General features: G+C 35.7%; 2 protein-coding genes across 3 annotated transcripts; one reads left to right on the top strand and one right to left on the bottom strand.

The window, feature by feature from the left end:
* Window positions 1-839: 839 nt before the first annotated feature.
* On the bottom strand, window positions 840-5736 carry LOC120325855 (isovaleryl-CoA dehydrogenase, mitochondrial-like). Its single transcript, XM_039392022.2, has 9 exons — window positions 5413-5736; window positions 4007-4148; window positions 3705-3874; window positions 3500-3593; window positions 3166-3396; window positions 2718-2811; window positions 2524-2605; window positions 2038-2215; window positions 840-1578 (listed from the first exon to the last, which is right to left on the bottom strand). Exons 1-9 carry the CDS (start codon window positions 5593-5595, stop codon window positions 1442-1444), a joined length of 1311 nt encoding a protein of 436 aa, XP_039247956.1. The 5' UTR covers window positions 5596-5736; the 3' UTR covers window positions 840-1441.
* A 2210-nt stretch (window positions 5737-7946) lies between these two features.
* LOC120325854 (uncharacterized) lies at window positions 7947-20540 on the top strand. Of its 2 annotated transcripts, none has more exons than XM_039392020.2 (18): window positions 7947-8117; window positions 8274-8376; window positions 8936-9047; window positions 9190-9401; window positions 9662-9842; window positions 9933-9994; window positions 12019-12114; window positions 12193-12255; window positions 12502-12727; window positions 13925-14164; window positions 14680-14814; window positions 15066-15230; window positions 15671-15826; window positions 16360-16500; window positions 16784-17027; window positions 17387-17492; window positions 17954-18153; window positions 19293-20537. In XM_039392020.2, the coding sequence occupies exons 1-18, from the start codon at window positions 8036-8038 to the stop codon at window positions 19526-19528; spliced, it is 2760 nt and encodes a 919-aa protein (XP_039247954.2). In that variant the 5' UTR covers window positions 7947-8035; the 3' UTR covers window positions 19529-20537. The 2 variants fall into 2 exon arrangements, with proteins under 2 accessions (XP_039247954.2, XP_077968008.1); XM_078111882.1 differs by having other exon boundaries at window positions 8090-8117; window positions 9210-9401; window positions 19293-20540.
* The last annotated feature ends 434 nt before the right edge of the window (window positions 20541-20974 follow it).

Below are 20974 nucleotides of genomic sequence, written 5' to 3'. Positions count from 1 at the left end.
TACGGCTTCCTCCACCACCAAGTCCATGCTTCCGAAAACAAACAATATAACTAATCCCACGCCCGACTTGGAATGGTAACCAGACGAGTGGCCGTGGTACGCCATATGGATAAGCCGTCTTATCGGCTTTCCTCTCTCTCCCCCGGGACAAATATGTAAATCCTATCCTATTGCGCCTCAACATTTCTACACTTTTGTTTAAAATTATTGCAATTTCTGCAGACGTTTTGTTGCCAACAGCAGTGGCGTAGTCATTGGGCGGTTTTGCGGGTCGAAAATCCCCCCCCCCCCTTTTGAAATGTGAAAAAATTAAAAATCATTTTTCTGTATCGTAGATAGCAATTTTCCGTAGCTTGAAATGCTTTTTAGACCCCCCCCCCCCCCAAGATTACTAAAAACACGTGTATTCCAGCGTTCGAACGGACCCGCTAGCTGTTTCGATCTAACTTGGCAAAAAAAATAATTCAGAACCCCCCCCTTTGAAAATTTCTGGCTACGCCCCTGGCCAACAGGTGCAGGGAATCGCGATGTTTGATCTGCATAATATACAAATTGTAGTTATAGGGTAAGTATATTTGGGACAAGTTGCGACACAAGTTGAAGGTCAAATAGGACAAGCGGGACGCGACATTTTTGAGACACCCCACCGCCGGCTAATAGGACTGACGTTAGCCTGATCATGATGTACGAATGTAGGCCGCTGGAAAAGGTAGCAGCATCGCCTGAAAGGTACACATAAAACCAGGTTTTCCATTTAAATATTCAAACTCCCTTATATAATTTTTACAAGAATTCACTGCTACCCCAGGGTATCGAGAACGTCCTTAAATCCATATATATATATATATATATACTATATTCTGTAAATAGGAGAAAACTTTTCTAAAAATATTATAGTTGAAAATTAACACCAGATTCAATCTAAACATTATTGGTTATATTAGGACAAAAATATATATAAAAACATATCAACCATGATAAGACAAAGTATACCAATGGCAACAAACAAGGTTTTGCTTCAGTTGAACTATCATAAATGCCAGTACTGGCAACAAACAACGTTTTGCTCCAGTTGAACCATTATAAATGCCAGTGGCCGATGAAGATGCGAAATATCCAATGAGGTCTAACTTGGACAATAATTACATATTTCAGAGTTCATCAAATTGGATACCTGAAACCATTTGACAATTTTCAAAACCAACTCATGTACCCATACACTCACAGTTAGGTTGGCAAAACCATTGGCACGCTGATTGCAACGAGTATGAAAAGAATAACAATAAGAGTTATTTTATTTAACAATAGTAATCATTTTGAGGTCAATGTTATGATGATGGCTGACCAGACAGTGATGGGACTCTCGCATACCAGAATTTCTAGATAAAGCTACCTCACAATTTACATAAACATTCATTGTATAGTAAGTAGTTGGTGCCTCCTATTTGTCGAAGGCATCATTAAAAGATCTCCCAATAATGAGTCGTCTGATTTCGCTTGTACCAGCTCCTATTTCATAAAGCTTTGCATCTCTGAGAAACCGTCCCATAGGATAATCGTTTATGTATCCATTTCCACCTGTAAATTTTAGGATTGAGTTGCATATTTGAATGATTCAAAGTAAATGTAATATTTAATAGCATGGTATAGGGAAGGAATTTTTAAAGTTGATTCACCGAGGGCTAAAATTAGAAGCGAGAGAATATTTGTGGATCAGGAGAGGGGAGCGCATGCAAGGGGCCTGATACCGGCACTGGTATGTATAATGAAGATACTGGTACAATTGAATTGTTACGAATATACACATGCTTAAACTGTGATAATGACCTAACAATTGGCGCTATCTAGAATGTAAAATGGTAAAAACATTAAAAGTGCCATATTAAAACGTTATGGGGGGCAATTACGGTTTGGTAACCACTTGTTTAGGGGGTCATTGAACTATTTTTTCAACTGCTAATACCGTAGTTTAAATACTGGTAATTATAAACAGAATCAAAAGATAAGTTCCGCACAGATTGATTCACTAGCACCTACCTAGACATTGAATTCCATCCAATGCAACTTGCGTTGCTGCTTCAGCAGCGTATAATATTACTCCAGCACAATCTTTATTACTGAAATGATCTTTATCACATGCTCGTGCTACACTATAGACATAACTTCTACACGCACTCAGCCTTGTGTACATATCGGCAATCTTCCCTTGCATCAACTGAAAAATGTGATGTTTGAGTATCAATCTCAAGTCTAGTAATAGGTTATTTTGCCTGCGGCAACGTTCCCAACCAGGGATACCACCTCAGGGGGAATTTTAATGTTCTGGGGGGGAATTTTTTGTAGTTTCACAAATATTATTGAATTACTCAGTATTTTTATAATTTAAACCATTAAACTGAAAACTGAAAATTGAGCAAATAACGTAGTTTATACGCGAGAAATAAAGAGTTCAAAATAGATGGAGAGAGCAATCGAAAAAAGGTGGGAACCACTGGCCTATAGTATTATGATAAGAAAGCATACTTGAAATTCGCCAATTCTTTTTCCAAATTGTTTGCGTTCGTGTAAATACGGAATTGCATTATCCATCACTGCCTGCATGATCCTAAAAAAACAAAGCTATCAATAATGAAATGATACAACGGAAGCAATTTGGAAAATTTGTAAAGAAATTTAAATCATGACATATACAGACAACAATGTAAAATCATAATTACCCGAGTGGTCCTGCAGACAGTACAAGTCTTTCCAGATCCAAACCACTCATTAGCACACGAGCACCCTGACCGATTCCACCTAATTTGTTCTGTTCTATAAGGAATTATGTTTTAATTATAATCAATGATTTATGTTTTGATTGTTTTTCATTACATGGCATGCCAAAGGGACTTTTGGCATACATACCCAAGAGATCCACCTGATGCAAACAGTCTCTCTATGTTCAGTCCTGTCATCAGCACATATGAACCTTTTCCCACATTCCCAAGTACATTTTTTGCTGAATGAAAAGTTACGCTGAGAGGACATATGTAGATATGCGAATGATAATCATGCTCCACAAAATGTATAGATTCACAATGAAAAAACCTCCGTTGAATAATAACAAGAGCAACTCAAATGTTAGCAGAAATTCAAATCACATTAAATTAGAGGATCTCCACGTACCTGGCACCCTACAGTTGTCAAAAACAAGTTCTGCTGTATTTGAACCCCTCATTCCTAACTTATCCAATTTTTGAGCAGTAGAAAATCCTTCATATCCCTTTTCAATGATGAAAGCTGTTATTCCCTTAGATGGCTTCACAGATAAATCAGTCTTTGCATAAACCACCAACACATCAGCGTCTGGACCATTTGTTATCCAGAATTTATTTCCATTCAATATATAAGAATCTCCTGCAAAAGGTTTGAGTTTCTATTATTGGTTAATACTACTAATAGGGTATGATTTAACAACATGAAAAACTTGGGTTTGCAATATCAAGTTGCAAATGCTCACCATCTCTCTCAGCTTTTAGTTTCATTGAAACCACATCTGAACCAGAACCACTCTCACTCATGGCGAGTGCACCACAGTGTTCACCACTTATTAGCTGAAAAAATATAGGCATTGAGTCATTTTACTGAAGACTATGGCAGAAGGAGAGATATTCACAGTAATTCTGCAAAATAACAAGATAATTTATTAATATTAAATTACAAACCTTTGGCAAGTATTTTGCTTTTTGCTCATCGCTTCCATTTCGTACAAGCTGATTAACGCATAAGTTTGAATGAGCACCATAACTTAGTGCAATAGATGCTGAGACTCTCGACATCTCTTCCATAACAATAACATGTTCTAGATATCCTAGGCCAGTTCCTCCATATTCAACTGTAAAATGATGAAGACATTAAAATTATGTGTAGCTTATTAATCCATTATGGATGAAAATGAACCCAATTTGACCCCAACAAATGCACAAAGGACCATCTATGGAATTAATATTCAAGTGCAATATGTTACCTGGGGCAGTAACTCCAAGCACTCCCATATCTCCGAGTTTTTTCCAGAACTCTGCTCGTTGTGGAAAATCATTGTTTTTGTCAATATCATCAGCATATGGTGCAAGTTCCTCTTGGAAAAACTTTGTCATTGTTTGCCTCAGCTGTAAATATAAAAAATCAGGACTTTTTAAATGCCTAAGACTAAATGACTTATTATGCAGCGGGGAATCCAGAGTGGAAGTGGTGACTCCCCTACGGCCCATGGGCCGGGGCCTCGGCCCATTAAGTCGTGTAAAGGGGCTATTAATTTGTTTGTTCAATTTCATGACTGTATTCCATAATAAAAATACGATGGCGCGATCACGAAGAAATTATTTGAAAAGTTGAAAAATCGAATAGCGTCCATTTGTGTGTGTTTCAAATTTCCATTGCATTCATATATATTATATAGATAGTGTTACGTGGGTCATGAATAACAAGATTTGCAAAAAATGGAACAAATATTTGGTAAAGAGTTTGTTCTCAACATATGATTGACTTATCTCAAAATTAAAATAATGTTAAAAAAACATTGCGCTACCCTAGGCAACTGTGTTACCCACATTCAATCTGTAAATACTTTACTTTCTTTTATCAATGTGATCCCGTGATTTTTTTTTTGGTTTGAGTATTGACAATTTTGTAAAACTTGAAAATTTTGGTAAGATAATTGAATTTTTCCTGATGGGGCCGCAGCCCATAGCTTGATAGGCCACGGCCCATGTGGCCCAATTAGATGGACTGTGCCCCGGCCCATGGGCCGTAGAAGAGTCACCACCCCTGTAGGGAATTATATCCTATAATACTCCACCTACTTTTGTAATATGTTCTTTGATTCTGTTTATTTTAGTCCAGGATTGGATTGGATTTACATATTTATTCTGGGAAAAGTAAAGCCGATAAGACGGCTTAATCATATGGCGAATCACAGCCTCTTGTCCGGTTACCAGTCCAAGTCGGGTTTGCAGTTTTTTTGTTTTCAGGAGCATGGACATAATAAATTATAAGGCGGATATACATATTCCAGAAGCTAAAGGCAAAATGAAATCAAAAAGATTTGTCTTCCATAAATTTTTGTCACATGTTTACTAATTCCAGCTTCTTCACTTTTTTATCAAGAAAATATTACACTCCGGATGTAACATATTTATAAATAAAGCATGACTACCGTATCTTTTAGTCCTATGATTAGACTAATCAAAATGATATACACAGAGCTTTTATTAATTTCGGATACAATGCTCAGCTTGAAACAGTAGAATACTGTCATGGTATGATATCTAATTCATATAGCTTTAATAAGTTGTGCTAAGTACTGAAGTATATGTTTAAATCAATAGCATTAGCTGAATATCACTAATAGTTTTAGCAGGTACGGTACCTTACCTGGCACTGATCTTCAGTTAAGCCATATATTTCATCGTCAATAGGTAACGTGGAATAGTGTGAGCAACGTGGTTTCGTTGTTAGGTTATATCCGCTATTTCTTGCATATTTGAGACCAGATAATCTTAACATTCCATGCTTGCATAAATACACGCTGCAACGTAAAGTGTTCAACAGCGACATGCTTGCTAAATATGAACGAACACGCCTTTGCAAAAGGTACAGCAGATGAACAAAATGTCCGGATTATGAAATGTTATGCGATTCTAGTACAGTACTGGCATTGAATGAAGAAATAATTGGGTATGTTAGTCGTGGTTGGAACTAGCGTATATCCAGGCGCAAAAATAGCAATGTTCCCCTTGCGAATTTCAATGGGGATATTACTAGATTTTAAATCGACACATTAGAGATTTTAAGTATGTTTAGCCAAATTTCTCAACAAAAAACATATATTGCAAATTACATTGAAAATATCATTTTTTATTTCTTGATGCTCTGGTAATGTGTATTACCTTGCATTAAATGTATTAGCACAATCATCTATCAAGAATTAACTAATATAATGTGTACTACAGGGGGACAACACATTTGGACCCTGAACTCTGGTACTCGTAAACTGCACTTGGGGCATTAATTCGCGAAAGCGTACTTTTGTATCCCCAGATAGCACCCGCATACGTTTGCACCCACCAACATTTGTACCCACAGTTTTTAGCATCCGCATGCAGATTGCACCCACGTAGCCCACATTTGGACCCACGCGCATTTGCACCCTAGACATCAGAACCCACGTATTTATCGATATTTTCACTCGCGAATATTTGTTTCAGTCGTTTATTCACAACACATGTCCTTACTTGATATTGTTAAGTCATAATGGCACCTACAATACATGATGTTTTTCACTTAGCTTTTGAATTTTGCATGAATTGAGGTTTCCCTGGGGATTGATTCCCTTGTCCATTTCCTCTAACAATGACCAATCAGAGAAAGCTCAACAAGACGTAACAATCTGTGCACCGCTTGGACAACTACTTCGCTCGGACCAATGAGCATATATACATGCTCATTGCTCGGACAGATATTCAGAAATGGTTGTGAACATCACTCGTTTTTATTTGTTTTGCGTGTTATTTGTCTGCTTTCAGTAGTGTTTCCGAAATTTGTTTTGAATCAAATGACTTGACACGTCATTCTGTCTTCCAAGATGCTCAGTATTGTTATTCCTGAAAAAGCTACGATATGTCAGGATAAAATTAGCTGTCAGCACTTGTAATCGGCGTGTGGTTAAATATTACTAATATAAATAGTGGATTTGAACATATAGGCCTAAACTAAACCTTTTTGTAAGCGCCAACTCTCCAAAACTCTCCCAAAGTTAGCTCAAAAAATCGTAGTCATAATACTCATTCTTGTCGCGACAGAACGATATAGCCAAATGCTGATAAAGAAAATTAACATTCCATTTTATATTATACCAAAAAAAATAGAAAAAAAATATGCAAATTAATCAAAAATATAATATTTATTAGATCAGTTACCTGTTACTTAAAGGAATTAGTATAGCTATACATCGATATTTTATTTATCTCTTTCAAAACATAATGGCATAATTACAGTAAAACTTTTTGAATTAATTTAGATTATCATATTCTGATTTAAGATAAAAGGGGTAGCGTTTTTAATTTTAGGCAAATTCATTTAATTATTTAATCATACAACCAAAATATTTGAGACAGGTTGACCTGATAGAAAGAGTGAACTTATATCATCTTCATGAAATTTTAAATCGGTTTCGTGATTTTATGGTAAATCCAACCATGAGTGCAATCTATACGCGAATTCTACTGCATAATTAGAGTAAAAACGGAAACTGAAAAAACAATGATAAAAGAAAGTAAAGTATTTACAGATTGAATGTGGGTAACACAGTTGCCTAGGGCAGCGCAATGTTTTTTTTTTTTTTTACATTATTTTAATTTTGAGATAGTTCAATCATATGTTGAGAACAAACTCTTTACCAAAAATTTGTTCAATTTTTTTTTTCAAATATTGTTATCCGTGACCCACGTAACACTATCTATATAATATGTATGAATGTAAGAGAAATTTGAAACACACACAAATGGACGCTATTCGATTGATCAAATTTTCAAATAATTTCTTCGTGATCGCGCCGACGTATTTTCATTATGGAATAGAGTCATGAATTCATTTCGTTGATAACCTTCATTATGATAAGGTTTTATACTTACAATAATAAAATTAATTATGTATTACTCTGCAAAAACAACCGTACTTCAGATTGAGTACATTCGAATGTCCACTACTGATCATCTACATTTTCAAAGTCACAGCGGGTGAGTCGCCGTTACGTGAATAATAAATGAAAACACGATTTCGCAGTACTTTTTAAGAAATTCAAAGCGTCGTTATGTAATAAGTGCGAAGTTTTCCGTCAAAGCAACAGTTAACGCTTAACCGAAACTCTCGTTCGATAACAAAAAGAAATATATGATAAAGGCACCAGCAACAAATAGCGTTGCCTATGTTTTATTATAACAAACGTTTTGAACACATTGCGTTAGATGCTTGGCAGTCGTAAAGAACGCGATTCAAGATGTTGTCGTCTCGCGTAGCTTCCTTAGCAAAGCAATATTTTAGGTTATTTCTGATGTGGAACTTCATGAAATCAACATTAGGTAAAAAAATTGTATTTTTCAAAAGATGAGTGTTAACGCAGTGTTGGTGTTTCTGGCAATGCGCTATTTTTATTGTTTTCATGTTGTAATTTTGAATATTGGAATCCATCAAAAATTATATCTGTATTGCGCCATTAAAAAATTATTTGGTTTTAGGATGTGTACCAGGAATAACAGCATACTGCAAAGGTGAAATGGTATGCGGTGTTAAAAATATATCAATATCCTCTAGAAATCACGGCTTCGGGAATTGGTCAAGGTAATATTTTATCATATTCAAAGGAGATCTAGAAAGACAATGGCTAATTTTCTTACACGTAGGAAAGACAAAATGCGTATTGCTCACGATACGATATATATACGAAAATACGCGTTATGAACGAAATTTTGTTGCGTTGATGAAAATCTGTAATTTTTAATGTTAACCGTGCTAAATTCGATTCAAATTCTGACAATTTGCATAATTATACGGAAACTTGGAAAACAGATAATTACAACTTCGTGGAATTATTGTAATTATAATGTATGGGAATGAATCAGAGAATGAAATTTTGAAGAATTTTCAGTTTAGCAACTTCAAATTGGTTCTTCCGTTAAAGTACCCCAGCGGTTAGGTAATCGGAAATTCCCTCGCCTCAATACTTACATTCTATAAATTGCAATAACATAAATTTTACTCTACTCTGGTCTAACTCAACAGAAAATTGTATTTAAAGTGTTTTCGTAAGATAAAACAACGTAAATAATGAACTATATATACCAATTTTTTATTAAGAAGTGATTTTTAACACAAGGTAATGCGATATCTTTTTCATAAGATGTATCAATGACTCATGTATTTTGCATCGTGAACTTATTTGCAGTGAAGAGGTCAAATGTCACGATTTATCGCCCTGTGATCTACACTGTGACTCACATTACACATGCCAGGTCAGTCGATCGTGTAAAATGTAAATTAAGAGTTTAAAAACCTATGATGCATGTTTTTGCGAATTGCAAAGTTCTTTGACTTTGAATGCAAGACCTTTTTACACTACCTAGTGGAGAACATACAGTAAACTTCGTTTCACAGTCCGGGAAATGTGTTTTAAGAAGCACAGTCTGTGATGGATCTTTGTGTAGCGGCTGCGAAGAAGATCACGAGTGGAATAATGGCCACGGTTTCAAATGCCCCAGAAATGGAATAAAATGCATACTACCTCAGCAATTGTTACATGACAACATTTCCGATTGCGACGGAGGAAATGATTTATGTTTCAAAGTGGACACGGATACTATGAACAGGTAGATACTATGAACGAATACAGCGGACCATTGTACATCAAACGCGTCGATCCTAAATCTAAACAACTAATCTCTTCTCCAAAAACACTAACCTATACTAATTTTTAATATTTGAAAAATCATGCCATAACCTTTCGCCGTCTATCTAATTCAGAATCCAAGTAGTCATCTTAGTGGCAAAAACCTAATTTTACCAATTTGGTATAGAAAGTAATCATCCTGTATTCGTGGACACTGATATTTTCACTATTCACCTGTAGATTCGGAGATCAACTAACTAAGTTGTTGAATACGGCAAAATGCTTTCAATGCTTGGACAATTCTATGTTGATTCCCGCTTCTCGAATTTGTGACGGTATAATTGACTGTTCTGATTTATCAGATGAATGTTTATGCGAGGATGACGTGCCTGACATTTGCACGAAGATAATAGGATATGAGGTACCGATATTAAAAAGTTGGCATAGTTTGTTTTTTAGATTGATTCTTGACTGTATCTTGTAATTTTTCCTTTTGTATTTAAATTTTTAGCGCTACCCGAAGAAGAACAATACAAAACATATTCCTAATTTGGAAAACAGTCTCAATTCAAGGTAGGCGTCAATGACAGGACTTTTATTCCCATTTTTAAATGATTTATCATAGTTTCCTGTCTATTAGTGACTTTTGAACAAAAAAGGGAAGACTAGTGCATGAAAGCATTCCTACCTTCCACCAAAGCGTCTCATTCTTTTATATTTGGTCGCTTCTGCTACGCTGAGATGCGTTTCTATATCCACATTCACGGTCTGATAACATTTCATGTCACACACATTTACTGAGCGCATAATGCCGAGGGTTGGAGTTTGTGACAAAATGATGAAAACAAATATAGAACAAATTTACAACGAATGTCCAGACAAATGGGAAGCAGCGACATAGAAAAGGCAGTGGACCAGCCGCGGTTGAAGCGACAAGCGGTATTTCGAGGTCCCAAGTTACTTCCATGATCGGAAATACCGGGTTTTCCAACGCTTGGTTGGATCCGTAGAATTAGTCTCTTGCATTATTGTGAGTTCGCAAAAGCTTGCAGTCAGCTTTAAATAGCTCGCAGGGGTGGGGTCGGTTGTCTAACCGAATTGTCATAACAACAATTGTCATAACAACCGACAGTTTAAAAGTAATATTAGCGTGCTATAGCGCCAGATATCTTTGTACAAAGGAATGGGAATGTCATACTAGTATTCGACAGATATATACACTATTGTATATATATATATTTATTTTGACTGAAAAATATAAGCTAGATAACGGCAATAGCATGAAACCACAAAATTCGTTTTAGAACGTAATCCCCTTTTTAAAAGCTATGTCTGTAGTACAAAGGCAATAATTCTTTGTAAGCGGCAATGATTAATAGTCGTCATCGACCATTTTGCATATCGATGCAGCTAGAACGAACGCCGATGGTGGCTTGATATTCTTGGAGACGGACATTTGGAAACGCTCCCGCAGAAATTGCCCATTTAATTTCTTCTTTAATCACACGCAGATATTGTCAGTGTGATTCTGCATTAATATATTTTGGGAACCGCCTGAAAAAAACTGCTTCAAACAGTGACGCGGTTTGAATAAGTTAAGATGCACTGGTCTACCGTACCACCTTTATACAAACGGACTAAGCCTATGCAATAAATTATATATACGCATTGAGAAATTTATGTTGGCAATATACTACAAAACGAAATTGATGCTGTATTTGTTTGCAGGCCATTTACTGTTCCCCATATTGGAGATATGGTCGACATTAACACACGTAACGTGTTTCCTACATCCAGACTACTTTAATATTTCGTTTTTGTAGTTATCAATATTGAAAACCAGGCACATTAATAAGATTTCGGGGAAGGTGCCTGTAAACCTTCTGACTCTGGTCTGGGTATTGATTGATGTTTGTTTTGCCAAAACTATTTTTTACCCGATGTGCTAACTTTATGATTATCCTGATTCTGACGTATAGAATTAGCACTGACTAGGTATGACCGATTAGCTACGAGCCAGTAGTGCAGTAGTCACGTTCTTAGCGAAAATCATTTTTTTTTGGATATATCTTTTACGGACTGATGAGAGACATTCTTATACGGGCGTAGTGGAAACAATTGGTTCATTGCGACATACTGACATGCCAATTGTTTGTGAAGTCAGACATGCTGCTCAAATGCGTCGTGTTTGTCTGGTTGGGTGCTGTTTTTCAGTTGTAGGGTTTGTGTTAGATTGTAGAGGTTTTTTTACGGTCATGTCCGTTATTGTGTCCGGCAGTAACCTTTCCGCGGACCGGCATGTCACCAAACACGTACATGAGCGAGAACAACTATGTTGAAATATCATATTCTAACATATGTTGGAAGTACATCAAAAATCAGTTTCCATTATCTTTGCACCCATGTTCATTTGCACCCTGAACATTTGCACTCATGTACGTTTGCACACAGGAAAGTTTCCATCCACGTACAATCTCTATGCCGGTGCTAAAATCTGTGGGTGGGAATTCCGTGGGTGCAAATGTCGGTGAGTGGGTGCAATTGATGAGTTCAAATGTGCTGTCCTAAAAAATTCTTTGTAACAATTCATTTCTCAGTGTTTGTATGTTTGGTAAAATACAATGTGATGATGGGATATGCATGAACAGAGGTTCAGTGTGCGACGGCCAAACGGAATGCTCTGAAGATGAAAGGTACATCAACTATATTTGTATTTTCTAACATGATAGCTATGTACTGCTAACAGAATTATTCTTTAATTAACTTTTAAGCAATGAGTATTGTGATGGAACACTGGAATGTGGAAGGGCCAAGCAATTCGAACCAATGTGCAGGTATATATATCAGTTTATATCATACCTTTTGAGTTGTGTTTTCATAATTACATCAGCTTATTTAACATTTTTATTGTAATGCATTCTGGATATTTTTCTACTTTTTCTCGAATTTTCGTTTGTTTCATTCTAATATTGGCCTTTTGTTATACGTTATCGTTTGATATCGAAACTGCTTCTATGTTTAATTCTATCGTAATATCAGAAGTGTATTGCGTTGGAAATGTTTTCGTTATTCAATTTTAGATGTATGCGCCATTCACGTGGATGCGTTAACCACTATGGCGTCGCCTGTGATGGGGTCCCCAATTGTCCGATTCCCGTGGCACATACTGAGTCTGCGATTGGTGAGAATACTTTTCCGGAGGACGAATGCTTAGCAACTTGTCGGAATTCTAACTTCACATGCCTGTATTCGAATCCTGGTTTTGTTCTACTGTCGGGAGTTGGATTCGCAACATGCTATTGGGAGGTTTGTTGAAAATTTAACGACAATTCAAAGAAAATAATGTAGCCCCATAATGTCGCGATGAGATGATGAGATTTACAAAACATGACGTTATGATATAGAGAAACTGTTATTTGTAATATTACTTCAAACAGCGACGGGGCTAACATCCTACTGACCTACTATCAAGGCCTTTTTTCTGGGTTCGTGCATATTCCGCAATCTCACTTAACTACATTCGTCCAATGTTATGAGTTAAGGTGGATATATATTGTGGTACAAATGGTTGAAGTAAGTATATAATGAAACTTATGGTTTGTTCAGGGCTCTGATAGATATATTACTTGAACTATCCATATGAATTGGGATTCACCCCTGTGGGAATGTGTAAATGTGGGGAAAGTGGGACACGGCATTTCGGAGGCACTCTTAGTAGTCTAGCCCAGTGGTTTCGAACCACCGGTCCACGATAAATTTTGTTGTTTGTATGTCGTCTCCATCGCTTTACCGAAGACGAGGTTGCGTTGGTTTATTACGCAATTTCTCTCCCGCGTATTGCGACGTATTTCACGACATCTTGGCGACGTCTTTCGCGACAACTTGGTGCCGAGTAATCACACTGTTCGCTTTTTGGGCTCCGATTCATCGCGAATGCGCTCCATCAAATCTCGCAAGATTCAGAAACCCAAAAATCGTCACGCGTGCTTTTTCTGTTCTGCGTGCTTTTCCTGATCCATTCTTATCCTGAAGGTGGTCACGAGACACGCCAAAAAGCATGGGCCGCAGAGATCTTTTCCGGTATTTTAAGCAGACACAGTAGAATTTTGAGCCTGGTGTCAAGTTGTCGACGGCTTCGTAATTATGATGTAAATTCATTTCATTCGAGGCGTCGATCATCTGCAGAGCGATTAATATGATGTTTTTTATGTTTCAACTATTTCAATTTTTAGCCGGCACATTATTTGATAGTTTTTCTTTGTGTGAAATATTCTTAAGTGTCCCTTTTTTGCCCAGAAGCACATTGAGTGCTAGACATTGCATTATATTACGCAAATATATGTTATTCTTTTCTGTTCCGGTCATTTCAATTTTTTGCCGGTCCGCGAGTACATTTAATTTAATTTTACCGTTCCGCCAGGGTAGAAAGGTTAGAAACCACTCTAGCTGAATATATTAGGACGAATAATAATTTTTACTGACTCTGATTGATGTCTTTGCCAGGATAATTCTACAACATTGGTAGGCCCTCGTGGAATTTGCAACGGAATTCTTGATTGTCCTAAAGGGGAAGACGAAAATCATTGTGAACTTGTCAGATTTAAATGTAAATCTCGTGATCTAGTCAACATCGATCGTTCCTTGTTATGCGACGGGACAGAAGATTGCGAGGAAGGCGAGGATGAAACTATTGAACTTTGCGGAGATGAAAAATTTTATTGCTCTGCCCTTGGAGGACGAAAAGTAATATTATTGCGTTTGTAGATTCTTATGTTGACGTATCACTGTGTTATATGAAAACGGTTATACAATTATAGGGTTCTAAATTTCACTTGTTGCCCCTATGAGTAAAATAAAATTATTGCACAAAGGTATAGATTTATCTGATATATATATATATTGGAATTGGGCAATTAATATCTTCAAATTCAATCCGATTCCTATCATGCATGCGGATTGAAATATATATAAGTTTACATTTTGTATGTACATGTCTTAAAACGTGTTCTCTTTTTAGGCAACGTTTAAGTTTACTGTAATTGACAATCGATAACAACTAATGAAAAATAAATAAATAAAAAATAGTTCGTTAAAAAAACTCCGCATCGCGCTTTTCTGGATTTATTTCGCTTCAATCTGGAGGTAGGGGGTAAACGCATATAAAAAATAAATGTAAGCGTTTAGATAAAATAGGCTATATCACTGATAACAGTCATTTAAGCTCTTGGTTAAATATTCCAAAACGTAATTTTATTCAGGTAAGCGTTCCAATATCGGCTTACTGTGATTTTGCAATAAATTGTGATGATGCGTCAGATGAAGCAAACTGTTCATCGTTCGACGACCGATTCTATTGTGAAAATAAAGATCCATTGTTTGTGAGAAGACGACAGGTACATTACTATATGCGCAAAACAGTCTAAAAAATTTTAACTTATCACTGAATTAGTAGTACCGTGGTGTTGGAAGCGCTTTATATAAGTCTTTATAATAGCAATGAAAAATATTCATATTGGGACATTCATATTCAGAAAATGAAACGAGAAAAGTTTGCGGCATCCAAGCCTTTCCTTACTTATAGTCAATAGGACAGTTATGTCCAAGTCCTATTAATTTTAATTTTTTGTCTGACAAAATCTTACAGACGTTTGATGGCAAAGGTGATTGTTCTGATTGGAGTGATGAATGTCCTACGATTAACCAATCAACTTCCACAAACGTATTTTCATCGCGATATGAACTATTGGCGAATCCCATACTTCGTACACTGGTGTGGATCATGGGGTTTCTGTCATTTTCTGGAAACTTGGTAAATTGGTGGTAACTTCAGAACAGTTCAAAATTGGAATAGATCAAAACCTATTTGAAACGTTGCTTGGGGAAATTATGTCAATATTTCTATATATGTATACGACGTATATTTATTTCCGCTCCAAACAAGGCTCTGCTTAAGCAATCCTCGCTAGGTAAGGAGCTACCATCGTTTGGTTTGGTTGGAAAGACTTTTGGTTCGGCATTACCTATATAAAATTCACTATGGGTGAAGTGGTGAGCATGGGAATCGAACCCGAGATTTTATTCTGCGATGTCATCATAGTTAAGTCTGACGTTTTAACCACTCGTGTGGTCGCACGAAAGTCCCGGTTCTATGTACTGGGCACAAATTGATATTATTGCAACACTGGTTTACAACACATGTAGTGAGATTTACTTTCTGAAACAAATAATCACTTCACCTTCTTTCTTCAGTCTGTAATATTCCAAGAAATACGATACATTTGTGGAAGTTTCCAACTCCAACCCGTAACAAAAGTCAACAGGATGTTAATTTTGAATCTGGCTGTTTCAGATATAATAATGGGGATTTACCTCATTGGATTGGGCATTGCAGGTCTTGTAATGCAGGTGAGATTTAGGCTTAGTGCATGAAAAGTGGAGTGATGGATATTTCATTTCAGTTCAACTATCTTATTGGATGTTTCCCGACCCTTGAACCCAGAAAAGCTCTTCCTATGCCTTACCTATATAGAATTTTTTTATCTTTATTTTTAAGCATTTTTGCGAGATGGCACTTACAGACTAGATAATTTTAACCTAGTCTGTTGCGGCCTTTTCGGGATCAATAATAAAAATTTTCGGAAACACAATGAGTTATTAGATTTATATCTAAATTTCGGAAAGGGCACTGAAGCGTACAAATAGCTAGCAAAACAATGAAAAAGTGCAAATCTTGCTTAAAACTCGATGAAAAAGCTGCTGCTAAAATTTCAGTTGTTACGTCACCTCTTACATCTCACTGATTGAACAGTGTTACGGAAATAAAAAAAATAATTCGATGTTCGGGAAATATCCATCAGGTTTTTATCAGCTTCGAGTTGGCTGATAAAGACAACTATGCAGATGTCTTGAAAAGATTTACTACACAAAGTATTTTACAGGGTCGATATTGCTCCAAAGACCTGATTTGGCGATCAAGTAGCGCATGCATCAGTCTCGGTGTACTTTCAGTAATATCGAGTGAAGCATCCGTGATGACGATGGTGTTATTGACTTGTGCAAGATTGTACGCTATTCTGCGGGTATGATTCTCCATGTAACTTGCTCTTACTGTATAGGCAATAAGTTTTTTCTCCGAGTTCAGACAATTAAATCCATTTGTCTGTAACTGTTTGTAACTTTTGATATATTTATTATGCGATGTAAATGAAAAGTGCCAGTGGTGTCATTTTTGCTTCACTCTTTTTTAGGATAAGATTAGATAAAATCATACCGACAACAAGTATGTTCAACAGTCCTTCGCTCAAAAGCGTCGAGAACTAATAATTTATACCTTTAAAGTACTAACATATCTTCGTTTTACAGCCTTTTGAATCGGCCCAACGTCCTGGAGTCCGATACATTTTATTTTCAATTATAATGATCTGGATATTGTCTATTATAATTGCACTGTTGCCGTTGACTTCGTTTCTATCTGAGATATTTGTCGCTCATGCAACGTTCTCCTATAATCCATTCTTAAGAAATGTAGGAGTCTCACTCGATGGAGCAAAAACTTTATTTAAACGAACGTTGGTCTTCGATTTGAAGAATAATGTTTCGCTGGAAGGTAATTTCTGAGCATCGAATTGAGACAGAGACATAGACAGGGCGTGGTGTAATAATAGTCCATACCGTTTGTAAATGAAGTGCACACCTTTTTGTTTTATTTACAACCGGTAAGCTACCGGTATATTGAAAGTTCAAATGGAGAAAAGTAGAGTAATATTTGATACTAGTTAGTAGTGATCCCATGTAACGAATCAAGCCATCAAATCGAAATAACGCATTAAAAATAAAGTTTTATACACTTATTTACCAACAGTTGACACTAGTTGCTTACGTTATGTTTATAGCGTTTATGAAAGCCTTGCGGTACAACTCATTACTTCGTATTTCCGAATAATTTATATCTTATTTGATTTTCAGAAAACATCTATGATGTTATTAACACATCAACTTGGCACGATTTGGAATTATTGTCGAAAAAATATTTTGTTCATAGTGACTTATTCTCTTTAGAAACATTATTCGGGTACGTTGAAAATCATATTTAATCAGAATAAAACCACAATTTTATCCACTTTCCCAAAGTACATTAATGGTATTTAAATATTGTAGAGAATAGAACACTGAAATGGTATGCAGTATTGATTCAACCATTTCAGGCATTTTTATGCGACGTTTTGTATATGCCTTCCAGTCCGAACACGGCTCTGTTAGTGTACATGGGGTTTGGTCTGTATTGACCTTTAGCCTACGATTCAAACATGGTAAATTCCAAGTTTAACCAGAACCAGTAAACGAAAATGACAACGATTTTGAATATTGAAATTTTAATCTTGTTATTTTCATTTTCGCAGAGACGCCCGTAAGCTACAATAAGAAGTTCAATATATATTCAATTAAACTATTTAATGAAATGTTCTACATTTTGAGTATTTATTTCCAAATTTCACTATTTTTCATGATTAGTTAACGACACTTTCCGTTTAGGTACTACAGTGTGAATAGCGTCTGTATTCCAAAATATTTCGTCACAAGATCGGACCCTGCATGGCAATTTTCTTTGACTATCAATATCTTCAACTTTGTTGCATTCATATTTGTTGTATCGATGTATTTGGCGATTTACTTCAAATCAACAAACACTTCAAACATAGCACCAGGAAACAAAGACAACGAAAGAAATTTACGTCAGTGATGAGTTGTTGAATTTTTGGAGCAAAAAATAACTCCTGATGTGATTGATATTACTAAAACAACGAATATATCATTTCCTACCCCCAGATAATAAAAAATATGTAATTCTCATTAGGAATAAAATTCCTTACTCGTTAAAATGCTAACAGGCCCGCGACGCTTCACTGAATTAACAAATTGGTAACATAAGTATAAGTTCATTTCGACTCAATAATCAGCAATAGACGATAAAATAATTGATAAAAACAAAATAAATAAAACTGATTATAGAATCGGGGAAGCAAACGAAACCTCAAGTAAGGTTTAAAGCGTACAGATTTTAGGTGGGAAGGTATTGATAAAAGTAGTAGTACGTGTTCGATTACCCAACAACAAATCAGCTGTTATGAAGATTATTATCTTTACGTGGCAGAATTTATCGTGAGACACGTGTAGACTGAATATTATTATAACCTAACAAGTATATAATTCACAATTACTCGTTTAATGGGCCTATAATTTAATTATAATCAGACAAATGTCAACAAAACGCAGAAAGGTTGATGCTAAGTGCAAAGGGTTCAGTGGCGCCGAAAATATCCAAATTTAATTTTTTGAGATGCAATGCAATGAAGAAATAAATCTATATTCTTTTTGAAAGATGTATCACTGCTTGATTTTTATTAAAAAAAGCATCATCCGTTCGGTTTTCAACTTTCTAAAAAAACATGTGCGGCCCGCCAGTGACGTGCCTTAATCCATAGATAAACATATCAGTAATTCCAAGTTTCATGTAGCCTCGTATACCTTGACGTCTGCCAGTTTAAATCTTCATTCATAGCGAAAAGCAAAGCGTATCTTAAAAATTTATTATAAGTGAAATTTTAGATGAATGAGAAGCTGTTTCACCAAAAGGTAGTTTCAGCTGTTATTTAGTTATGGACATATTGGACCTGAACAAGTTAGGTATACTATGGGCCATATAGTTAACTCCAATATATAAATATATAATTCTAAGTGTTTTCGAAAAAAATAGCTTCCTACATGTCATTTGCGATTCTTATAGCTTTGTTCGGATGATGAGTGTAAAAATGCATCACAAAAATAATTTTGATATCAAATTCCCATACTAGTTATGCTTTTGTCTTTTCAGAAATGCAGAAAAAGATTCTACGACTTGTGGCTACGGATTTCTGTTGCTGGATTCCAATTTGTATTATTGCAATCTGCAAATTTGCTGGAGCATATGTGGACAATACTGCTTATGCAGTTGCAGCGGTCGTACTTCTTCCAATCAACAGTGCTCTCAATCCAATTCTATATTCTAATCTGACCGAAAACGTAGCAAAGATCCTAAGCTCGTGTGTTCCGTGTCGTCGAAGACATTAAACAAACAAGAAAACCATCTCTGTACGGCACTAAGACCAATGTTACGTATTTTTGCCAGATTAACAAGAGACTTCTTTAACATTTTCTTTGAAAACGCATGTTTGTTTGTATGTAAGTAAATGTATTGTATATTATATACTTGGTCATCTCATAATGTATATTTATCGAAAAGAGAGATCGCCCCATTTTATATAACTCAACAAAATACCATAAAAACGGCCTGATTTCCTCGGAGAACGTTACTTTCAGGACCAGTATACACGATGCACCATTTGGGTTACAAGTAATTCAGTACCCTGAACTTTCATATTTCAACCTTCATGAAAGTCGATGTAATGAATTTTGCTCTGGTGTGTATCTAAATATTTCACCTTTTAAGACCAGTATCAATTTCGTGCAGATTATGTTATTTGTTAATTCGATTCTCACATAGTAATGGAATAAATACCACTACTGTTCTGAATCACGTGACTGGGCGTTGTCGGAGACCTTTCCGCTTTGTTACGACTTTATTGCCGTTGGGAATCATCTTATACGCGTTGTAATTAGAAAAAGAGTAGTTTGCTATTGTCAGTCATCCTATTGTTTTGGAGTCAAGTTAGAAAAATAATTCGAAATGCAAATGCTTTTTTAATCATCTCTTGATATGGACAGCGTAAACTCAGATCGTGAACGCAATGAGGTATTGTTCACATTACGCAGGAAACAAACGTCGTATATATAATGATTAGTTTCAAAAAAATTTCAAAAACACATTTCCCTTGTAAAAAAATACTTAGAATCTACCTTTGACCCGAAGCAAGTTCAATATGGGTAAAATAGCGAACGAACGAAAATTGTGAATATTTGGTGAAATAATTAAAAGGTGTTTCTAAAAATCGTGTCATATGCAATTATAGAATACATTTAGAAATTGTTTATATATATAGCATTACCATATGGATAACATTCTGAATATAAAAATGAATGGAGACATTGTGTGAGTAGACATGACAACAAAGACACCATTTTTAAGTACCAGACTATATTATAGAATAGTCAGTGCAAAATACTGTTTAGCATAATAACAACAGGCTCAATTCATTATTAGTTCCCATCACTTTAGAACAGATTAGTGATGGTTGTACAGTTACACGGAATAAATTCTAAAAATTTGCTTTGTCTAATAGGGCGTATATATATCATAGTTTGGACTGTCATAGGGCTCTTATTTATAACATCGCTTTTTATTTCCCAAGTCTTTATCGTAGATAATATTAATAGCCATTACCTCTCGGGAGCGCCCTAATTTTCTTTCAATTACATTTGCCTCATTTAAACGGATATATTTATGTTGTAGAACGTGATTTTAGCTAAATCTTTTCAGTTGTCTGATTCCATCTTACCACCCGATAAAGATTTGTAAAATTCAGTTAGCTTTCAATTGTTACTTAATTTTATTCGTGA

This window comes from Styela clava, chromosome 4 (assembly GCF_964204865.1).
Source record: "Styela clava chromosome 4, kaStyClav1.hap1.2, whole genome shotgun sequence".
In the NCBI taxonomy this organism is placed as follows: domain Eukaryota; kingdom Metazoa; phylum Chordata; class Ascidiacea; order Stolidobranchia; family Styelidae; genus Styela; species Styela clava.
The sequence above is the reverse complement of the archived record's forward strand: the minus strand, read 5'-3'. Positions and strand labels throughout refer to the sequence as shown.

Bases quoted from the DNA above. Each gene is read 5' to 3' on its own strand.
- LOC120325855 (XM_039392022.2), bottom strand. From the start codon at position 5,595: ATGTCGCTGTTGAACACTTTACGTTGCAGCGTGTATTTATGCAAGCAT. The intron at 3,875-4,006 runs GTAACATATTGC...ATCATTTTACAG, and splicing joins GCTTGGAGTTACTGCCCCAG to TTGAATATGGAGGAACTGGC. The intron at 2,606-2,717 runs GTAATTATGATT...TTGTTTTTTTAG, and splicing joins CTGTCTGCAGGACCACTCGG to GATCATGCAGGCAGTGATGG.
- LOC120325854 (XM_039392020.2), top strand. From the start codon at position 8,036: ATGTTGTCGTCTCGCGTAGCTTCCTTAGCAAAGCAATATTTTAGGTTA. The intron at 9,402-9,661 runs GTAGATACTATG...ATTCACCTGTAG, and splicing joins GACACGGATACTATGAACAG to ATTCGGAGATCAACTAACTA. The intron at 9,843-9,932 runs GTACCGATATTA...TTAAATTTTTAG, and splicing joins CGAAGATAATAGGATATGAG to CGCTACCCGAAGAAGAACAA.